Here is a 17,953-nt window from a genome sequence, read left to right as displayed (position 1 = left end):
TCCTTATCTCTGCAAGCATTCATACCCTAGGGTTTTTTTTCCCTCAGTGGAGGGGAAAGTTAAGCCTCTTTAAATCTTAGGATGCTGAATTTTCTGTGAGACCCCTGTGTTCTGTGTTTACTCCTTGCAAGGGGGAGAGGGTCTGATGATCACCCTGTGCTCACACCCCCTACAGTCACCAATGTCAACTGCAATGGCCTTCATAATCCCAGCATCCTCTGCTGAGTCACAAATATTTGAAGAGAGCCGCCGAGCCACCAAAAGGCGTGTGCTGAATTCACCGGTGTGTGCCAGTCCTGTGGCAGCCCAGGGGTTGGTCCCTTATTCCTCTCTGAAATCCACAGGGCGGATCATCATGGTTGTCATCTTGAGACTGTAGTTTGGGCCCTTCCAGTAATGCCACTTGATACCGTTCATGCGGTTGCTGGTGGGGTTGGGCAGGTGATAAAGGCCGTTCAAGTTAGAGGGCCCGCAAGCATCAAACCACCAGCCTGGAATGGGGTGCAGAAGAAGAAAAGGTTGCATGACATGCCTTTCTCCCCAATCATCTCAGAAGCCAAAGCAGGCAACAACAATATAAAAAAGCATTGATAAAACTAACATGAAAACAACTGAGTTTTTAAAATCCTTAAAAACACCTTACGTTACCACAAACAGGGTATACTTGTGTGGGTCCTACAAACAGGGTATACTTTGCGTAAGTTCCGGTTGCCCCCAAGGCTCTGTGGAACAGCTTTGTTTTGCCGGAGAACTGGGAGGTTTGGAGCTCTTCTGACCTCTTCCAGGAAACTGTTCCAGAGGCAATGGGAGGCCGCAGAAAAAGCCTGAGCCCAGACTGTTGCTGAATGTGTCTTGGGCAAAGAAGGTACTAACAGTAGACCTTGCTGGGAAGTACAAAGCTGTTGCTTGGGAATATGGAGGGAGAGGTGGTGCTTCAAGTGTGTTCAGGATTGTGGTATCCTGGCCAAAGCCATGAAAATAACCCCCTTCTCACACACCCCAGATTCCTCATTCAAACCTTCAAAATTCTGTAACAAGAATGGGGGGATGGGGGGAGTCATTCTACATCCCTATCTCTGCGGTTCCATTTGCCTGGAACTGGTCTCCATCCAAACACCTTCTCACCCCTGGAAACCAGAAGCACTGACTGAGAGAAATCCTAGGTTCTCCCCCTTCACTAGGATTAGATGTAATGACATTATGTTTTTGATGAGCTTCCCAAACCCAAAGTGTTATTATTTTAATTGTGAATGTATTATGTAAATGTTTTTATTGATGTGGAGAAAGCATTTTTAAAGAAAAAAGAAGAAACTGGATTTATATTCCGTCCTCCACTCCGAGTCTCAGAGTGACTCATAATCTCCTTTATCTTCCTCCCCCACAACAGACACCCTGTGAGGTAGGTGGGGCTGAGAGAGCTCTCACAGAAGCTGACCTTTCAAGGACAACTCTGTGAGAACTATGGCTGACCCAAGGCCATTTCAACAGCTGCAAGTGGAGGAGTGGGGCCCCTGGAGACTTTAAAAACATCTTTCCCTGCAGCTGCTGTATGGCTATGGAGAAAATGAGTCAGGACTGGGAAGCTTAATGTGTAGCCTGGTTGTTAATTCCCCATCCTTCTTCTGAGACATTGAGATAACTGCACATACACCTCTACAATAGGACAAATAAAACCCCACCATGGCGGTTGTTTGAGCTCAGGAGAATGCAGCTAGGCAGGAGGCCGAAGCCCCTTCTCTCCCTCCATGCCTTTATCCCAATTACTTCCTCACAGCTGCCATCTGGCTGTGGGGAAGGCGAGCTGAGTCAGGGAATCCAACTTGTGGACCAATGTCGTTTGGGCATCAAAGCAGCTCACCAACCCAGGGTTCAGCAGTGGACTTGGATCATCCACATCTGGAATGCAATACCAGAGTCGTCTGCCACACTGCCTTGCTTCAGTTTTTTACCTCCACTCAGCATCTGTGCACACTTGCAGAGACAATTGTCGTTGTCAACGTCCTTGGTGCTGAAGTCCATCCCCAAGAGACTAAGGCTGCTTGTGCGTCCCGCTGTGCCACTGTACCTCCGCACATAAAGCCTGCAGAGAGCAGGGCAAACAAGCAAACAGGTGTTAACTAGAATCCTCTGGCAATTGTCTCTTCTCTGACACTTGGAACTGAGTACACTTGTCTGGCTGAAGGCGTGCAGATTCACTGAGCTGCAGAGGCAAAGGGACAAAGCACTTGCTTAACAACTAGATGGCATGCCTTACCACAGAATTTCTGAAACATTGGTGTGGATCCTACCGCTGTTTTCCCACTTTGTCCAGCCTAAGGTGCCTACCTTCAATGGAAGAGCTGCTTAAGTTGGAGGAAGGCTCCTTAAACTGGAAGAATGTCCTCCATCCTGAGGTTAGATCTGGGCATTATGTTAAAATGCACATTTTCCTGCAACTCACAAAACGCTGTTTTGTCTGGGTTGCCAGGTCTTCCATTATACCAGGAGACCTATTCAGCCCCTACCACCGCTCACTAGGCCAATGGGGGGTGGGGAATAAGGAAAACAAATCATTATCATATTGTCAGCATGTCATCGTTTTTGAGGTGAACCTGGAAACAGGCCCATAGCTAGAGGTGGAGGCCCCAAAAAACAGGGAGGCCCCTGTTTATCTTACTGGCCCCTCCACTGTCACTTGATGCCGTTGCTCTTCTGCCACCTTCCCTGCTCTCTTGCCACAGTGCTGCCTTCCCCGCTCCGCTGCTGCCTTCCCCGCTCTTGTGCTGGCTTCTCTGCTCTCCTACTGTTTTCTCGCTCTCATGCCACCTTCCCTGCTCTCCTGCTGCTCTCCCCTTTTTCCTGCCACTTTCCCTGCTCTCCTGTGGCTTTTTTGCTCATAAACACACTGGTGCACACACTCTTGGAGTACCACCATGGAGTACCAGCAGGCTGCCCAGGTTTTTTTTAAGTTTGTGATATCATGTTGTGCCCCACAGCCCCCTTCACCTAAAATTTTATCCCCTGCCCCCCCATCTAAACTTTTCTGGCTATGGGCCTGCCTGGCCTATTGTAGAGCTGTACATGACATCACACCACTCTAGGATGAGGTGAAAACCAAACCATAGAGCTTCTGCTGAATTCTAGAGTGGTGTGATGTCACTTCCAGGTTTGCCCTGGACATGACATAATGCTTTTGACTCAATAGAGGGACACTATGTCCCTATCCCACCCCAATCTCCTGCAAGATGCCAGCTGCTATCTACATATACAGTTTTACTGTCAGACAAATACTATTGATTTTGGCATTTCTAAATTAATATTAACATATCTGCATCTTCTTGGGCTGTTTCAGACTGGAGAACAGTAGGATGCACTCAGACTCTTTCCCTATCCTGTGCTGGGGCTTTAGGCCCTTCCATGGTAACTGCTCTGTGGCAGGATACTGTATCTCCTCTTTGCACATTGATGGTGCTGACATTCTGAGAACTCTTGGTGAATGCCTAGCAATGACTGACTTGCTGCTGAAAGTTTCTAAAGAAGCAATTTGGTGTTTGCTAAGAACCCTTCCCTGCATCTGGGGTGATTTTGTGTGTTTACTGTAACATTTGAAAAATGGCAGCGCTTTATAAATGTATCACAGGAGGCTGAATTGTGAAACAGAGAATTCCACTAATGCTGTACAACAACATCTCCAAACGGCTTTTGCCTTACATGTTACATTTCCCCCTGGTGATTCCCAGAACTGTTTCCCTCCATGCATCCACTCATGGAACACTTGGTTCCTACTATCATCACGCTATATATTTTGCCAATAATTGAGGTATAAGATGTTTGTGTTTCTCAGCAGAGGCCTATCACTTGTCTTGTTTAGAATGCCTGTGCCTGGAGAGCTCTTTGTCTCCTGCTAAAAAAGTGGCAACTATTTTGAAGCTATTTGTATGTTCTGTTCATTTCTTTTGTGGAGACGGTGGGCCCTGCAGCATAAGGAAATTGGGTAATTGCCTGGAGGTTGATATTTGCTTAACAAGGGAACCATGTCAATTTGTAAAGGAAGACTCACCGGTAGTTCTGTTTCTCAGGGCCTAGAAAAAAGTGGTCATACAGGGAATAGACCTCATTATTTTCCCAGTCTTGGAGTCTGATACGGAGTGAGTAGGAGCCCTGAGTTGTGAGCAAATGGACAAATTCGTTGCCCAGCCAATACTCTCCATTTGGAGACCCAAAGCCCTGTATAAAAATGCCAAGGGATCACAAATGAGCATGAAGGCATTCACAGATTCTTGTGAGAACATGTAGCAGAAACTCCTCTGACACTGCAGAGTCTCCCCCAGAGATGCAGCAAACTAAAACAATTTAATCCTTTATTTAGTTCATCTATACCCTGCCTTTCTCCCCAATGGGAGCCCAAAGAACATTGTTCTTCATTTTATCCCCACAACGACTCTGTGAGGTACCTTAAGTCTGGCCCAAGGTTACCCAGCAAGCTTACATAGCAGAGTGGGGATTCGAACCTGGGCCTCCCAGATCCTAGGGTGACACTCTAGCCGCTACACCACAACCTAGGAGGGTTGACAGAGACTTAAACTTAAGGGACAAAATATATATGAAATTATCTTATCTCCCACAGTTTGTGAAGAGCTAATATAAGTTGTGAGGAGGAATCCAATCAGGGCTGCAAGGCTCTTTTTTCATTCATTCATTAAAATATTTATAAACACACCTTTTGTCCAAATATTAGGATGCGTCATTTAAGCCTTTCCTTATACTGTTTTCAACATTTCAATTGTCTCACCTTCTACTTGCCCAGCATGAAGTACATACAGACACCTACATGTTTCCCAACTTGGGGCAAATAGAAGCTTTACATCAAGATAAAGGAAGAGGGGAAATAATTAAAACCCTTCCCCCCGCAGCAGAGACAATCAGAAACACACACACCCTCATCTTGTTGCAATTGCTTTTAATTCATAGACTGTATTGATTTTATGTGTATTTTTTGTAGTGCATCACTTACAGTCTGGAATTGGCTGGGATGAGGCAATTCACAAATTTAATAAATAATAATAATCTCCTCTGGTTGTTTTTTTAGAAAAGAGAATCTCAATGTATTTCCCCTGCATCACTTTGGCCCCGAGAACTCACAAAGCTACCCTATGCAGAATCAGTAGCCACAGAAGCATTTTTAGGGTTGCACTGTAAACCACAGGAACACTCAAAGCTGCCTCATCTTGAATCAGAACAAGGCCAGTATTGTCTACTCAGTCTGGACTAAGGCAGAGGTCTTTCGTATCACCTACTGCCTGTTCCTTTTAACAGGAAATCCCAGGGACTGAACCTGGAACTTTTTGCATTCCAAGCAGATGCTCTTCCACTGAGCCAGGGCCCCTCTCCACAGACCTGGGTCTTTCCTGGTCTCCTTTATACTAGTTACATGGTTGGGTGCACAAAGAAAAAAGTGGTAGGCTCTGGCTTGGCATCCAGGCAAGTACCCTTGCAGAGCAGGGCCTCAGAGAGTACATGAGAATTCAGTCCGCTGGAAGAAGAGGCCTGTCACGTCAGAGTGCCACAGTCCTTTCAGGCGCTTTACCTTTAGGCAAGTGAATCATATATTTCCCCCTGTTGATTCCATTAGCACAGAAAGGTAGAGAGAATAGACTCCAGCTTTACTATAGGATGACACGAAGGTTTAAACCTTCTCAGCAAGCTTTAAATGCTTGGCCTTAGAAGATCTCTAAGGCTGTATCCACACAGCAATGATTTTCTGTGTTCCTTTTGTTGTCATTGTGAATGCCTCTGAATTTGCAGCCACAACAGAGTGTTCACACAGTAGTTTCCCCTACACTTTCCTCCCCCATGCCATGGGGGATGATCCAGAGACAATGAGATGTGGAGGCTCTTCCCTCCCCCTGTCACAAAAAAGCCCACTGGAGCAAAAAAACAGAACTAGACTTCCATGTGGAAGTAGCATAAACAAAGGAGAGCATTAGAAGAAGAATTTTTTTTTAATGCTGGGTAATAATGGTAGCAACTTTTGATCACCAATTAGTCACTTTCTTATGTTTTGCAAAGAAAGAACTGTTATTTTTGTTTGCCTTTGCTAGACACATGGGAGCCTGCAGAACCAGAAATATAGGTAAAGAAATAACTGCAGGCAGTCTGTAGAATTTAGGAGTGGCATGGTAATCTCAGGATGCAGGTCTAACTGGTGTCTGTCTCCCTGAACGCACCCTCAAAGGGCAGGGTTCAATTTGGCAAACTGAAGGATGCTTTTGGTGTATGTTTGAAATCTTAAAACAGGTTTAAGGCAAGGAAACATGGTTAGTGCTAGCTGTGACTAAGCACAGCCAATGCCAGCCAAGTCCCCACTCCCCCAAAAGATGGGAGGGAAAGAACAGCACAAGACAGGCAGACCTGGCTTCTGGCTGCAAGGTGCCTGACAGCAATCCTTCAGCAGCCACACCTTAGCAGAAATGGAATTGGTGAGACAGGGATGAAGCCTTAATGCAAAGGAGACAGGCTGCTCCTTGTTCCCTGAAAGAATGCCTGCGCAAGGCTGCCTGTTTCCTGGGACAGCATATATATGAACAAGTGCAGCTACTTTATACTGAATCAGACCCTTGGTCCATCAAGTTCAGTCTTGTCTGCTCTGACTGGCAGCAGCTTTGCAGGCACTCAAGTGGAAGTCCTCCACATCACCTATTACCTAATCCCTAACTGGAGATACTGAGGATTGAATCCAGGCCCTTCTGCATCTCAAGCAGATGCTGCACTACTGAGCCACAATCCTTCCTTTCCCTTAAGAAGAATACATGAAACCACCTTATACTGAATCAGACCCATGGTCCCTCAAGAGCGGCATTATCTTCTTAGGCTGGCAGTGGCTCTCCAAGGTCTCATGGCAGAGGTCATTCATATCACTTCCTACCTGATACTTTTGACTGGATACTGGGGATTGAACCTGGGACATTCTGCTCTACCTCTAGGTTACAGTCCCTCCCCTAACAGCAGCCAGCCTGTGAGGAAAAAGCCCCCTACTTTTCATACATATGGACATCGTGATCACCAGTATGGTTGCCAGGGTGCCTGGAGATTTCACTCTCACACATCTGCTCTAAGAAGTGGACTTTGCCCACAGCTTCTAAGGCTTATGTGGCAGTGCTCCTTGTGTGCCCAGTCTTGGCCGCTGCAGTGGAAGAAGCCAGGCCACCACGTTTCCAGCCTGTTTCCATGAACCAAGGGCTAACACCACCAGAATCCATCTTGCTTTCCTGATTCCATCTCCAGCATCTGCTTCAGCTTTTGCATAAGCTTATCCAAGCATATCCTGCCAGACCACTCAAGCCTTTTGTCTAACGAAACCCAGAACAAAGACGGCTGCTCAGAAGATGATGAGAAAAGAGGAAGAACACCTCCTGTCACAACTAAGTCTTTTGTCCACACCGGGGATACCTAGGTCAATATTTGATTCCCTATTGTCACCTTCCCAGATAAGCCCACTTAATCCCAAGTACCTAGCCATTTCCATACTGACACCCTTGGAGCCGCCCCAGGCCTTGTTGCAACCTGGAAGTTTCCAGGTTGCCCAGGACGGAGGTGAAGTTCATTGGTCAAAGCAAACACCCAATTGGATGCCACCAAAGGACTCACCATTGGCTCTGCTAATGTCCAGCCTTCATGGTCATCACAGAGCCTCCCATCTCTCCTCCCCATCCCCTCCCGTCCCCTAAGGGGTCTAAGGGAGCCTATTTAACCTCTGACCCAACTCCACTCATGTGAGCATCTAACAGTATCCCAGTTCCGCTGTCTAGATCCATCCCCAGTTCTGGCCACAGTTTTGGGTCCATTTCCCCTGTCCTCTTATGTTGCCATTGGAACCTTCCTCGAAGACTACGATGGTAAATATTACCCTGTCTGTTTACCCTTATATGTTCCCCTATCAATCTATCTGTGTTTCTTAGGTCTGTGTGAATGTGTGATTGTATTGTATTTTTATCTTGTGTGGAAGAACTATTATTCTAAATAAATCACAATTGGTTTTATTAAATTAGAGTCCTTTTATTGAGCATTACCCTCTGGATGGTTGAGCCTGGTATATATTGGTAAAAAGATTCCTAGTGAGCCAGGTGCCCACCTAACTAATTCCCCAACCTCGTTTTGAGGGCATTTTGGCTAACAAGCCATTTGGTAATCTGCAAGTGCAAGGATATTTGAAAGTCCTGATGTAAGGGCAACAAACACAAAGTCAGCTTCAGAAGGGCAGGCTGTGTGGTTTCCTTCCTCCTTCAAATTCACGGGCTTCCCAGGAGAAAATTAAGGCTGGTGTGCATTAAGGAATGGGAGGGGAGGAATGCATCCACTGGACCTGGCAAGTTCTCCTCTGCAAGACCCCGTGATATGAATTCCCTTGCACAACACAACTGCCTAGTAGATTTTGTCCCCAATTCTACCTAGATCAATGTGGAACTCATTTGAATTCTCAAGTCACATCCATTGTTCCTTCTAAGCTGCGCCAGCTCACACATTTCTGTTCTCTGTCCACAAAGCATTTTCCCCTCAGTTGGAAACAATGGAGGCACCTCCTTCTGGGGCCCATATAATTGGACCCCTGGGTCCAATCTTTTTGAAACCTGGGAAGGTTTTTGAGGAGAGGCACCAACATCTAAACTGCAAATCTGGTGCCTCTACCTCCAAAAATAGCCTGTCCAGAGCCCCATATACCCCCGGATTGATTCTTCATTATAGCCTATGGGCCCGTTGACTATAATGGTCCCCATATGCTACAGCGAAGCAGGGAAAAAAACTGATTTTTTTTTTTGCAGGCTCTTATTATACTTTTCAGTATGGTTTGCAAGCTGCGTTGAATAAATAAGTAGTTTGGGCAGATTGATAACATTTAAGCAACTTCCTGTTTGTTATGACTGGCATGGTTCTAACAGTGATTGTTCCTCCTCTGTTGTACTTGACCTGTAATGCTGGTTGTCATATTTCAGTAAAAAGCAAACAACAACCCCACAAAGTAGGCAGCAAGAGTTCCACCCCACCCCCCAAGTGCTGGTATGTTTTCAAAGGCTCAGCACAGGATAATGGTCTTAGGCCAGATCTACTAATATAGTGGACTGGGGCATGTATACCTGTCCTTCAGAGGCCAGGTCTACCAATATAACGAAAAGGGGTAGGCAAAATTTGACTTGTGTTTTGTTTTATAATGTTTCAATTATTCTTAAAATATAGGTTAACCATAATTTAAAAGAATTTATTCTGAGATTTTTACAAGCTAATGAAAGTAATCTTAAAAACAAATTCAAGCAATACTCACAACATTAATGCTACTAGATTTTTCACTCATGAGGTATAGAATTTCTGCTGACAACATGGTGGAGTTTAGAGGGAACATTGGCCACATCCTTCAAAGGGCTCTAGAATGAGGGACGGTTTTGAGTGCTCTCCGCCCCCCGGCCTAAACAGTGAACCCCAAATACAAGCAGAAAGACAATCTTTTGGTAGAGGGAGGGAGCAGTGATTTCTTTACCCTTCTAGGATCTTGCACCAAGACATCTAGCTGCATCACAAGCAGCCGTTACAGACAATGTCATGACCCTGCCCTATCCCCAACCAGGAAGTGGGTGTTTGACCTGCTGGGGTAGAGGAGGCAGCAGGTCTTTCCACACCAGTCCTCTTCGTTGTCCTGTGAGGAAAGGAGGGGATGCAAATTCTTGGATGCTTACCATTTTATATTCCTTCCAGTTGCGTTGGAAATCCACAGAGCCATCCTTTCGGTGCTGGATCACTGTCCAGCCTCCTCCACTGGTTTCCATGTCACAAAAGGCCTGGAATGAAAGCACCCTGTTAAATTAAGACATCGCTCTGCATCCTAGGCCTAGGTCTCAATGCCCCAAGAGTTAGTAACTCTGCCAACCCTACGCCATCCAATAGTCCATGTTCATGGCTGGACATGGACCCCTGAAGTTTTGACTCCACAGTAGGGTTGCCATGTCCAACTCAGAAAATATCTGGAAACTTTGGGGGTGGTGGAGTTGGGAGACTTTCCCATTCCCTAAACTAAATTAAAATACAGCAGTGCTGTTCCCGTGAATACAGTCTTCATTTCTTTGTTCCCCAGCAGCTACATTTCCAGTAAATGAAAGTGAACACACACTTACACAATCTCACAAAGCAGCCAAAATAAACACAGTTAGCAAGGACACATTTTGTGATCTCACTGAGGCAGCTAACTTATGTTGCTGAATGTAACATCTGCTGTACTTCAACCAACTTCCTCAGGAAAACAAAAGAACAGCCTAGGGCAGGGGTGTCAAACATGCGGCCCAGGGGCCGAATCAGGCCCCCAGAGGGCTCCTATCAGGCCCCCGAGTGACTGGCTGTTGTCTTATTCCTTCTCCCTCTCTCTTGCTTCCTTCTGCATCACAGCTTGCTTTGCCAGACTTGCTGAATTGCACAGGAACTAAAGAGCAAAACCTCTACTTTCTCCATTGGCTGAGGCTCATCCCTTGGGGAGGAAAGGGGGGAGGCAGGGCTTGTTTTGCCAGGCTTTCTCAATCTTACAGCAGAGCTACTGAGGTATTTATTTATTTATTTATTACTTTACATTTATATCCCGCCCTCTCCGCAAGCGGACTCAGGGCGGCTTCAGGTAAGGCTCTCTTCCTTCCATTGGCTGAGGCTCCTTTCCCTCCTGGTCCCCTGAGGAAGGAAGGAAAGACCCAGAGCCTCCTTTGCTCAGTTCCCTGGATTGCACACGAGAAATATAAAGGAAGCACCTTTAAGACCAACAAGTGCTAATGTTTTAAAATAAACATGCTTAAGTATTTTTTAAAAAACAAATCTTTGTGTTTGTCTGTGTCTTTTATAAAGTTTATCTCTTTGCTACCTAATCTTAAACAGGTACACACATGGCCTGGCCCGACAACATCTCATTTATGTCAGATCTGTCCCTCATAACAAATGAGTTTGATACCCCTGGCCTAGGTGGTGGAGTCTGCCTCCAAACAAACAGGGACTGAGAGCCACATGGCTCTGCCTGCTCACCCTGTCCCTCTCCAGCTTTCCTCTTGCTAGATTTAAAGGCACACAAATATTCAGAAACACAAACAGTTGCAAGCCTCTTCTAAACCTGCCAAGGTTGAAAGGCACATGGTGTCTGTTGGGGTGGCTGGTGGCAAGGAGGAGCCTGAAAAACCGGGGGATCCCCTGCTGAGACCTGGGCATTGGTCAGTCTACTCCACAGCCTATGGGCTTATGGGTCTACCCTGTGTCTGCTCCAGGTCTGTTAGACAGATGTGCACTGGGAGCTTCCTGCTGAATTGCTGGCACATGTGGTCTTGATTTGAATTGGAGCCACAGAATGCAGGGAGAAGGGGAACTTAAAGCCTTCTCCCTTTGCACTGTTTTCCCAATAGGGAAACTCTGGTTAATCTCACTGGGGGCAACTTACGTGAAGCCCATCAGTACATGTAACTTTCCACAATGAGGCAAACAAGGTGAAAACTTCAGGCATGCAGCCACACAGCGAATGAGTATTTCTGGAATATCTAGGACCCCTTCTTGAGAAACAGGGTCCAAGATATTCTGGAAATACTCGTTTGCTGTGTGGCTGTATGCCTGAAGTTTTCACCTTGTCTGGAGCAGAATCCTCTTTTTCAATGGATGGAATGGGATCTGTCTTGTGTGAAGAGAGGGGGAAAGCATGAATGGACTTGTCTGTTAATTATCACTAAGGACTTTGTATTATAAGTCTGATATTTTATTTATTTACTTGTTTTATTTATTTAGACTATTTATATTCTGCCCTATCCCAGAAAGGGTTCAGGGAGGATAACAGAATTATAAAAACAGCATAAATAACTTTAAAAGCATATCATATCAATAAAACAACACAATTTGATTATAAACAGTTAAAGGTGGTGGCTCAGTTGGACACATGTTTTATAGATTAAGAATCTGGCACAGTAAAGAGGTAATTTAATATTACAGCAGAGATGGTACCACAGCATAAGGCCAGCTGATGGAAGGAACGCCCGATACAGTAGGACACCCGCTGCCTCAACTAAAGGCCTGGCAGAATAGCTCTGTTTTACAGACCCTACAAAAAGGTAACAGTTCAGTGAAGGCCCAGATCTCCAAGGGGAGCTGATTCCACCAGGCTGGGGCCAACGCTGAAAAGGCCCTGGCCCAAGTTGAGGCAAGATGGACATCCTTCGGGTCAGCAGATGTGGTGTGCTGGATCGTAGTGATCTCCAGGGCATATATGGGGAGATGTGGTCCCATAGGTATGTCGGTCCCAGGCTGTGTAAGGCCTTAAAAATAAATACTAAAACTTTTAAATGGATCCGGTACTTAACTGGTAACCAGTGCAGTTGACACAGCACTGGCTGGATGTGTGCCCGGCTAGGCACTGTTATCAGCAGCAGCGCTGCTGCATTTTGCACCAGCTGAAGTTTCCGGATCAGTCTCAAGGGAAAGCCTATGTAGAACAAGTTACAGTAATCCAGCCTGGAAGTGACTGTCTCATGGATCACTGTAATAGGTCCTGGGGGGCTAGGTAGGGTGCTAGTTGTCTGGCCTGCTGAAGGTGATAAAAAGCCATCGAGCAACCACTGCAACCTGTGCCTCCATTGAAAGTGAGGCATCCAGAGTCACCCCCAGACTCTTCACCTTCTGAGCCGGCACAAGAGATGCACCGCCCAGGGTGGGAGTTGGAGGCCCCCCTGGCCCAGGAACAGGACCTCCTGGATTAAGCTTCAGTCGACTTTGTCTCAACCATCCCGCCACAGCTTCTAAAGCAAAGGTCAGATGACCCAGGGTGGAGTCCAGGTGGCTGTCCATCAACAGAGCTGGGTGTCATCTGTATATTGGTGACAACCCAGCCCAAAACCTCAGGCAATCTGGGCAAGGGGGCGCATATAGATGTTAAACATCACTGACGAAAGAATAGCTCCATGAGGTACTCCGCATTCCAGCAAGCACCGCATGGAGATCTACTCACCAAGCACCACCCTTTGTCCCCGACCACGGAGAAAGGAGGAGAACCACTTTAAGGCAACCCCCTGAACTCCAATGTTGGCAAGGCAGTGGGCTATTAGGTTGTAACTGACCATGTCAAATGCTGCTGATAGATCTAAAAGCAATAGCAGCGCTAACCTGCCTTGATCCAGATGCCTTCGGAGGTCATCTGTGAGGGCCATGCTGTCTCCGTCCCATGACCAGGGCAGAAGCTGGACTGGAAGGGATCAAGGGCTGATTTATCCTCCAGGAAGGCTTGGAACTGCTCTGCCACCATTTTCTCAATTACCTTACCCAGAAATGGGAAGTTTGAAACTGGGCGGTAATTGGCTAGGATCAATGGATCCAGAGAGGGTTTTTTTTTAAGTGGATGGACCACTGCCTCTTTAAGCTTGGCTGGAAAACCCCCAGAAACCAGGGATAAGTTGACAATGTCCGCCAAGGGGCCCTGAATACCATCCCCATAAGCTTTTACAAGCCAGGAGGAGCAGGGGTCCAAAGGGCAGGTGGTAGGCTGCACTGCAGCCCAGATCCTGTCAACATCTTCCCGGGAGAGTTGATTGAAGTGGTCAAAGATAGGGCCAGTGGACGGAGAATAGGCCTCCAGTTCCCGTACTATATCGATTGTGGCTGGAAGACACTGGCGGAGAGTCAGGACTTTATCTGCGAAATAAGATACAAAAGCTTCACAGCTAATATCCAATTCCTTATCATTTTGATTGCCCATTGGCAATGTCGTGAAGGACTGAATTGTTCTAAACAATTGAGCTGGGCATGATTTCGTAGATGCAATGGAGGCAACATAGAAATTTTTTTAGCGGCCTTCACTGCCTTCTCATAGACCTTTGAAAACATTCTATAAGAAGCTCTTGACTCCTCGTCATAGGAACACCACCACACTCGCTCTAGTCGTCTGAGTTGCCATTTCATCCCCTGCAGCTCCAGGTTATACCATGGGTTGCCTTGGAATGGCAACAAAGAGGATGCTGGGGAGCGATGTCGTTGATAGCTGTGGAGAGCTGGGAATGCCAGTTCTCCACAAGCTCATCTAACGACTTGCCAGGGGGCATCGGATCCCGCAGGGCCTCCTGAAGCTGCTCAGGGTCCAGTTGGCTCTGCAGGTGAGCATAAATTTGCCTGCTGCCTAAACAGGAGGAGGAGAGCAAGTTCAACTGGACTTTCAGGGCATGATGATCTGACCATGGAACCACATCAGTGGCTATCAGATCAGCTAGTATCCCGGCGCCAAAAACCAAGTCTAGCATGTGGCCGGCCTGGTGAATGGGAACCGATATAATTTGGCTGAGTCCTGGTGTCTCCATGGATGACACCAGGTCCTAAGCCTGTGAGGGTGTCGCATCATCAACATGGACATTGAAATCCCCCAGGACTAAAAGTCTGGGGAAGTCTAATGCTCAGGCTGATACCGCATCCAGCAGGGCAGGCAGGCTGTCTGGGGGTGCGTTAGGTGGTCGGTACACCACCCAGACAGCCAAACTCTCCTCGACTTCCCACACCAGGCCGACACATTCCACGCCAGTTCTATTTGGTGCAGGGAGTGTCCTGAAATAAAAGGAATCACGAAGGAGCATTGCGACCCTCCCCCACCCCCCTGTCCAAGATTGATGGAGGACCCAAAACCATGGTGGGGCAAGTTGGTTTAAGGTGACAGTTTCACTCTCCCGCACCCAGGTTTCTGTCACACATGCCAGATCTATCTGTTGCTCTACGAGATGTAGAGTGTAGGTCTTATTATTGTTCCACCTTATGGTTGTTCCGTGGATTGTTAATTAATTATTCTACTGCTGGTACAAGAATGAATATTAGTAAGTTTGCGTCCTGAACACACTGAATGTGTTTGAAGTGTTGGGTTACAGGATGATTTTCATAGGGCAGTGCCTTCATTATCTCCCTCTCTCTCTGTGATTCTCACTCTCATTGTGAAGCCTTCCAGTGGGAACGTGGCAGCCCTAAGAATTGGTAATTATTCTAGATTATCTAACACAAGAGTACAAGGATCTAGTTTTGTGTACACAATGCTTGCCAAGAAATCATATCTTCCTGGTTTCTGGAAATTTTAGAATTCTTCTTCAGCTCCCCCCGCCCCCCACCCTACAATGAGAGCTCCTCAAGCCTTCTTGTCAAAATATATCAGGGAATGATAAGGCAAAAATTCTCCACTGGCTACTGACTGAGCCAGCATCCTGCTCTTGGGCTGCCCTAATTATTGTAGTAACTTGCTTTATGGTCTCCTCCTGAGAGCTTGGAATTGGGAAAGCAGGTTGGGAGTGCAACTTGCTTTTTCAGTCAGGTACCTGTACTGTTAGTTCGAGCTTAACCTCTGAACATTCATGAAGTGTAAAATCCACCATTCACAAAGTGAAGCAAATTCTTACACAGATTATTGGGTCAAGTGTTGTGACCTCACAGTGCTTACTCCCACAAGTCTGCACAGAACTGCTGCATTACCATCCGCAGCCCATTCAATCAAGACTCACTTTCAGTACTGGAGCCTCCAATGGGAGAAATAAAAAGCCCAGAGAAAAGGTCTACAAAGAAGCAACCTGTGGAGGTGAGAAGGTTCTGGCACACTCACTTGCATGCCTCTATTACTTTCACAACTGGATCCCTCTCCCACATCTACAGCTTAAGCATATGGAATTGATCTGCCTACTCTGGCAGGAAGGAGGAGGAGGAGGAGATTGAATATATACCCTACCCTTCACTACCCGAAGGAGTCTCAGAGTGGCTTACAATCTCCTTTCCCTTCCTCTCCCTACAACAGATGCCCTGAGGTAGATGGAGCTGAGAGAGCTCTGAAAGAAGCTGCTCGAGAGGAACAACTCTGTGAGAACTTGTCACATCAGAAGGTGCATGTGGAAGAGTGGGGAATCAACCCAGTTCTCCCAGATAAGCGTCTGTGCACTTAACCTCTACACCAAATTGGCCTTCATCAGGTCAGGAGGAATTTTAAGGATATAAAATGGGACAGGAATTTTGTTTACTGGTTACAATCATCATTGGTTCTCCTCCAGGACCTGACATAGGGGGGTGCCATCCCCCAATTTTTCTGATGGAATTCCTCCCAGCAACTGCCTGCTGTGAATTGAGCAGGCACATCTTTTTGGGATCATAGTCTGGAACTGAGGAGCATCTTTGTCTGCCAAAGGGATAGAAAAGGAACCTCCCCTGACAACTATCCAACCGTTTTAGGGACATCCACCACTCACACCCTGGAATATGCATTAACTGACCAGACATCAGACTGTCCGGAGACATGAATAGTGGCTTGCTTGCACTTACTTTAGCAGTGATTGTGGTATTGGGAAGCTGCAGGACGAAGACTCCACTGGAAGTGAAACCCGATTTATAGGCAGCTGCACAGTCCTTGAGGACCTTGTGCTCCTCTGGGGGAATGCTGGAAATCTCTGTGAAGGTCAGAACAAGAGCGGCTTAGTCTGGCAGCCTATTTCGTGGGGAGACCTATCTCCTTAATAATTTATTTCCTTCATTTATAGTCTACCTTTCTTACTGTGACTCAAGGTAGGTTATGTATGTATGTGCCAACCAGAAAGGAGAATCACGGACAGGAGATCAAGCAACAATACAATACTGTGATTAAGCAAAAAATGCCACCTACTCAGGAATATAAATCTCTTATATTTGAAAGATTGTCATCCACTTGAGACATTACTATCTCCAAAGAACTGGTGCTTGTAAAGTTTGAAGACATAAGAAGAGTTTAGAATTTCCTCTCGACTCCTCCTTGACAAAGGCCTCTTTGAAATGGAGGATTATTGAGGCTGACATCTCTGTATTCTTTACCTATAAGAAGAATGGGCATGTGAGCACTACAAGCACTTTCTGCCTTTCAAGTTTGGACTGCATAAAATTCTATGGATATTTGAACCTGAGTTACTTTAAAAATGTATTTAGAAGATAGAAGATATTGGATTTATACCCCACCTGTCACTCTGAATCTCAGAGTGGCTTACAAATCTCCTTTACCTTCCTCCCCCACAACAGACACCCTGTGAGGTGGGTGGGGCTGAGAGGGCTCTCACAGCAGCTGCCCTTTCAAGGACAACCTCTGCCAGAGCTATGGCTGACCCAAGGCCATGCCAGCAGGTGCAAGTGGAGGAGTGGGGAATCAAACCGGTTCTCCCAGATAAGAGTCCGCACACTTAACCACTACACCAAACCGGCTCTCATGAATTATGAACAATTTATGAATGGTTGGACTGAAATCTTGGTTACAGATAAGTCTGGAGCATTAACATATAAGAGATTTATATTTCTGAGCAGGTGGCATTTTTGCTTAATCACAGTATTGCATATATGTGCCTGACCTGGATGGCCCAGGCGAGCCCAATCTTGTCAGATCTTGGAAGATGAGCAGGGTCAGCCCTGGTCATTGTTTGGATTGGAAAGCATCAAGGAAATCCGGGGCTGCTATGCAGAGGCAGGCAATGGCAAACCAACTCTGAATATCTCTTGCCTTGAAAAACCTACCGGGTCACCGTAAATTGGCTGAGCCTTGAAGGCAAAAAAAAAAGTGCCATTGAGTTGCAACTGAAGCAGGAAGGGAGATTACTACCAGGCCAACTGCAAGAAGATAAAGACAAAGAAAAAGAAGAAGTGATTCAAGTGGAGTGGAGTGATTAAAGTGTCAGGCCAGGATCTGGGATGCCCAGCTTTGAATCCCCATTCTTCCATAGAAGCCCATTGGGTGACCTTGGGACATTCACTCTCTCTCAGCCTAACCAGCTTTATAAGGGTGTTGTGAGGATATATTAGAGGAGAGGAGAACATTGTTAATATGCTTTGGATCTCTATAGGGGAGAAAAGTAGGGTGCATAATTAATTCTCTGATGTGACCTAGTTGTCCTGATCTACTGACTTCTTCCTTGGGTGCCTTCACATCAGAGAAGCAGAAAAACAGGTTTCCTACCTG

General features: G+C 46.4%; 1 protein-coding gene across 2 annotated transcripts in view; it reads right to left on the bottom strand.

Annotated features, from left to right (window-relative positions):
* Positions 1 to 266: 266 nt before the first annotated feature.
* LOC132586119 (angiopoietin-2-like) overlaps positions 267 to 17,953 on the bottom strand; it is a 54,758-nt gene continuing 37,071 nt past the window's right edge. The window contains exons 5-9 of one of the 2 annotated variants that reach the window (XM_060258070.1): positions 16,303 to 16,427; positions 9,705 to 9,806; positions 4,040 to 4,206; positions 1,950 to 2,080; positions 267 to 491 (exon numbers count right to left, since the gene is read on the bottom strand). In XM_060258070.1, the coding sequence (XP_060114053.1) occupies positions 322 to 491; positions 1,950 to 2,080; positions 4,040 to 4,206; positions 9,705 to 9,806; positions 16,303 to 16,427 (695 nt within the window). In that variant the 3' untranslated portion in view covers positions 267 to 321. The remainder of the gene's footprint in view (positions 492 to 1,949; positions 2,081 to 4,039; positions 4,207 to 9,704; positions 9,807 to 16,302; positions 16,428 to 17,953) is intronic. The other variant, XM_060258071.1, reaches the window with a different exon arrangement.

The sequence above is a fragment of the Heteronotia binoei genome, chromosome 17 (assembly GCF_032191835.1).
Source record: "Heteronotia binoei isolate CCM8104 ecotype False Entrance Well chromosome 17, APGP_CSIRO_Hbin_v1, whole genome shotgun sequence".
Taxonomy (NCBI): domain Eukaryota; kingdom Metazoa; phylum Chordata; class Lepidosauria; order Squamata; family Gekkonidae; genus Heteronotia; species Heteronotia binoei.
Note: the sequence above shows the minus strand (reverse complement) of the source record. Positions and strands in the feature narration are given on the sequence as shown.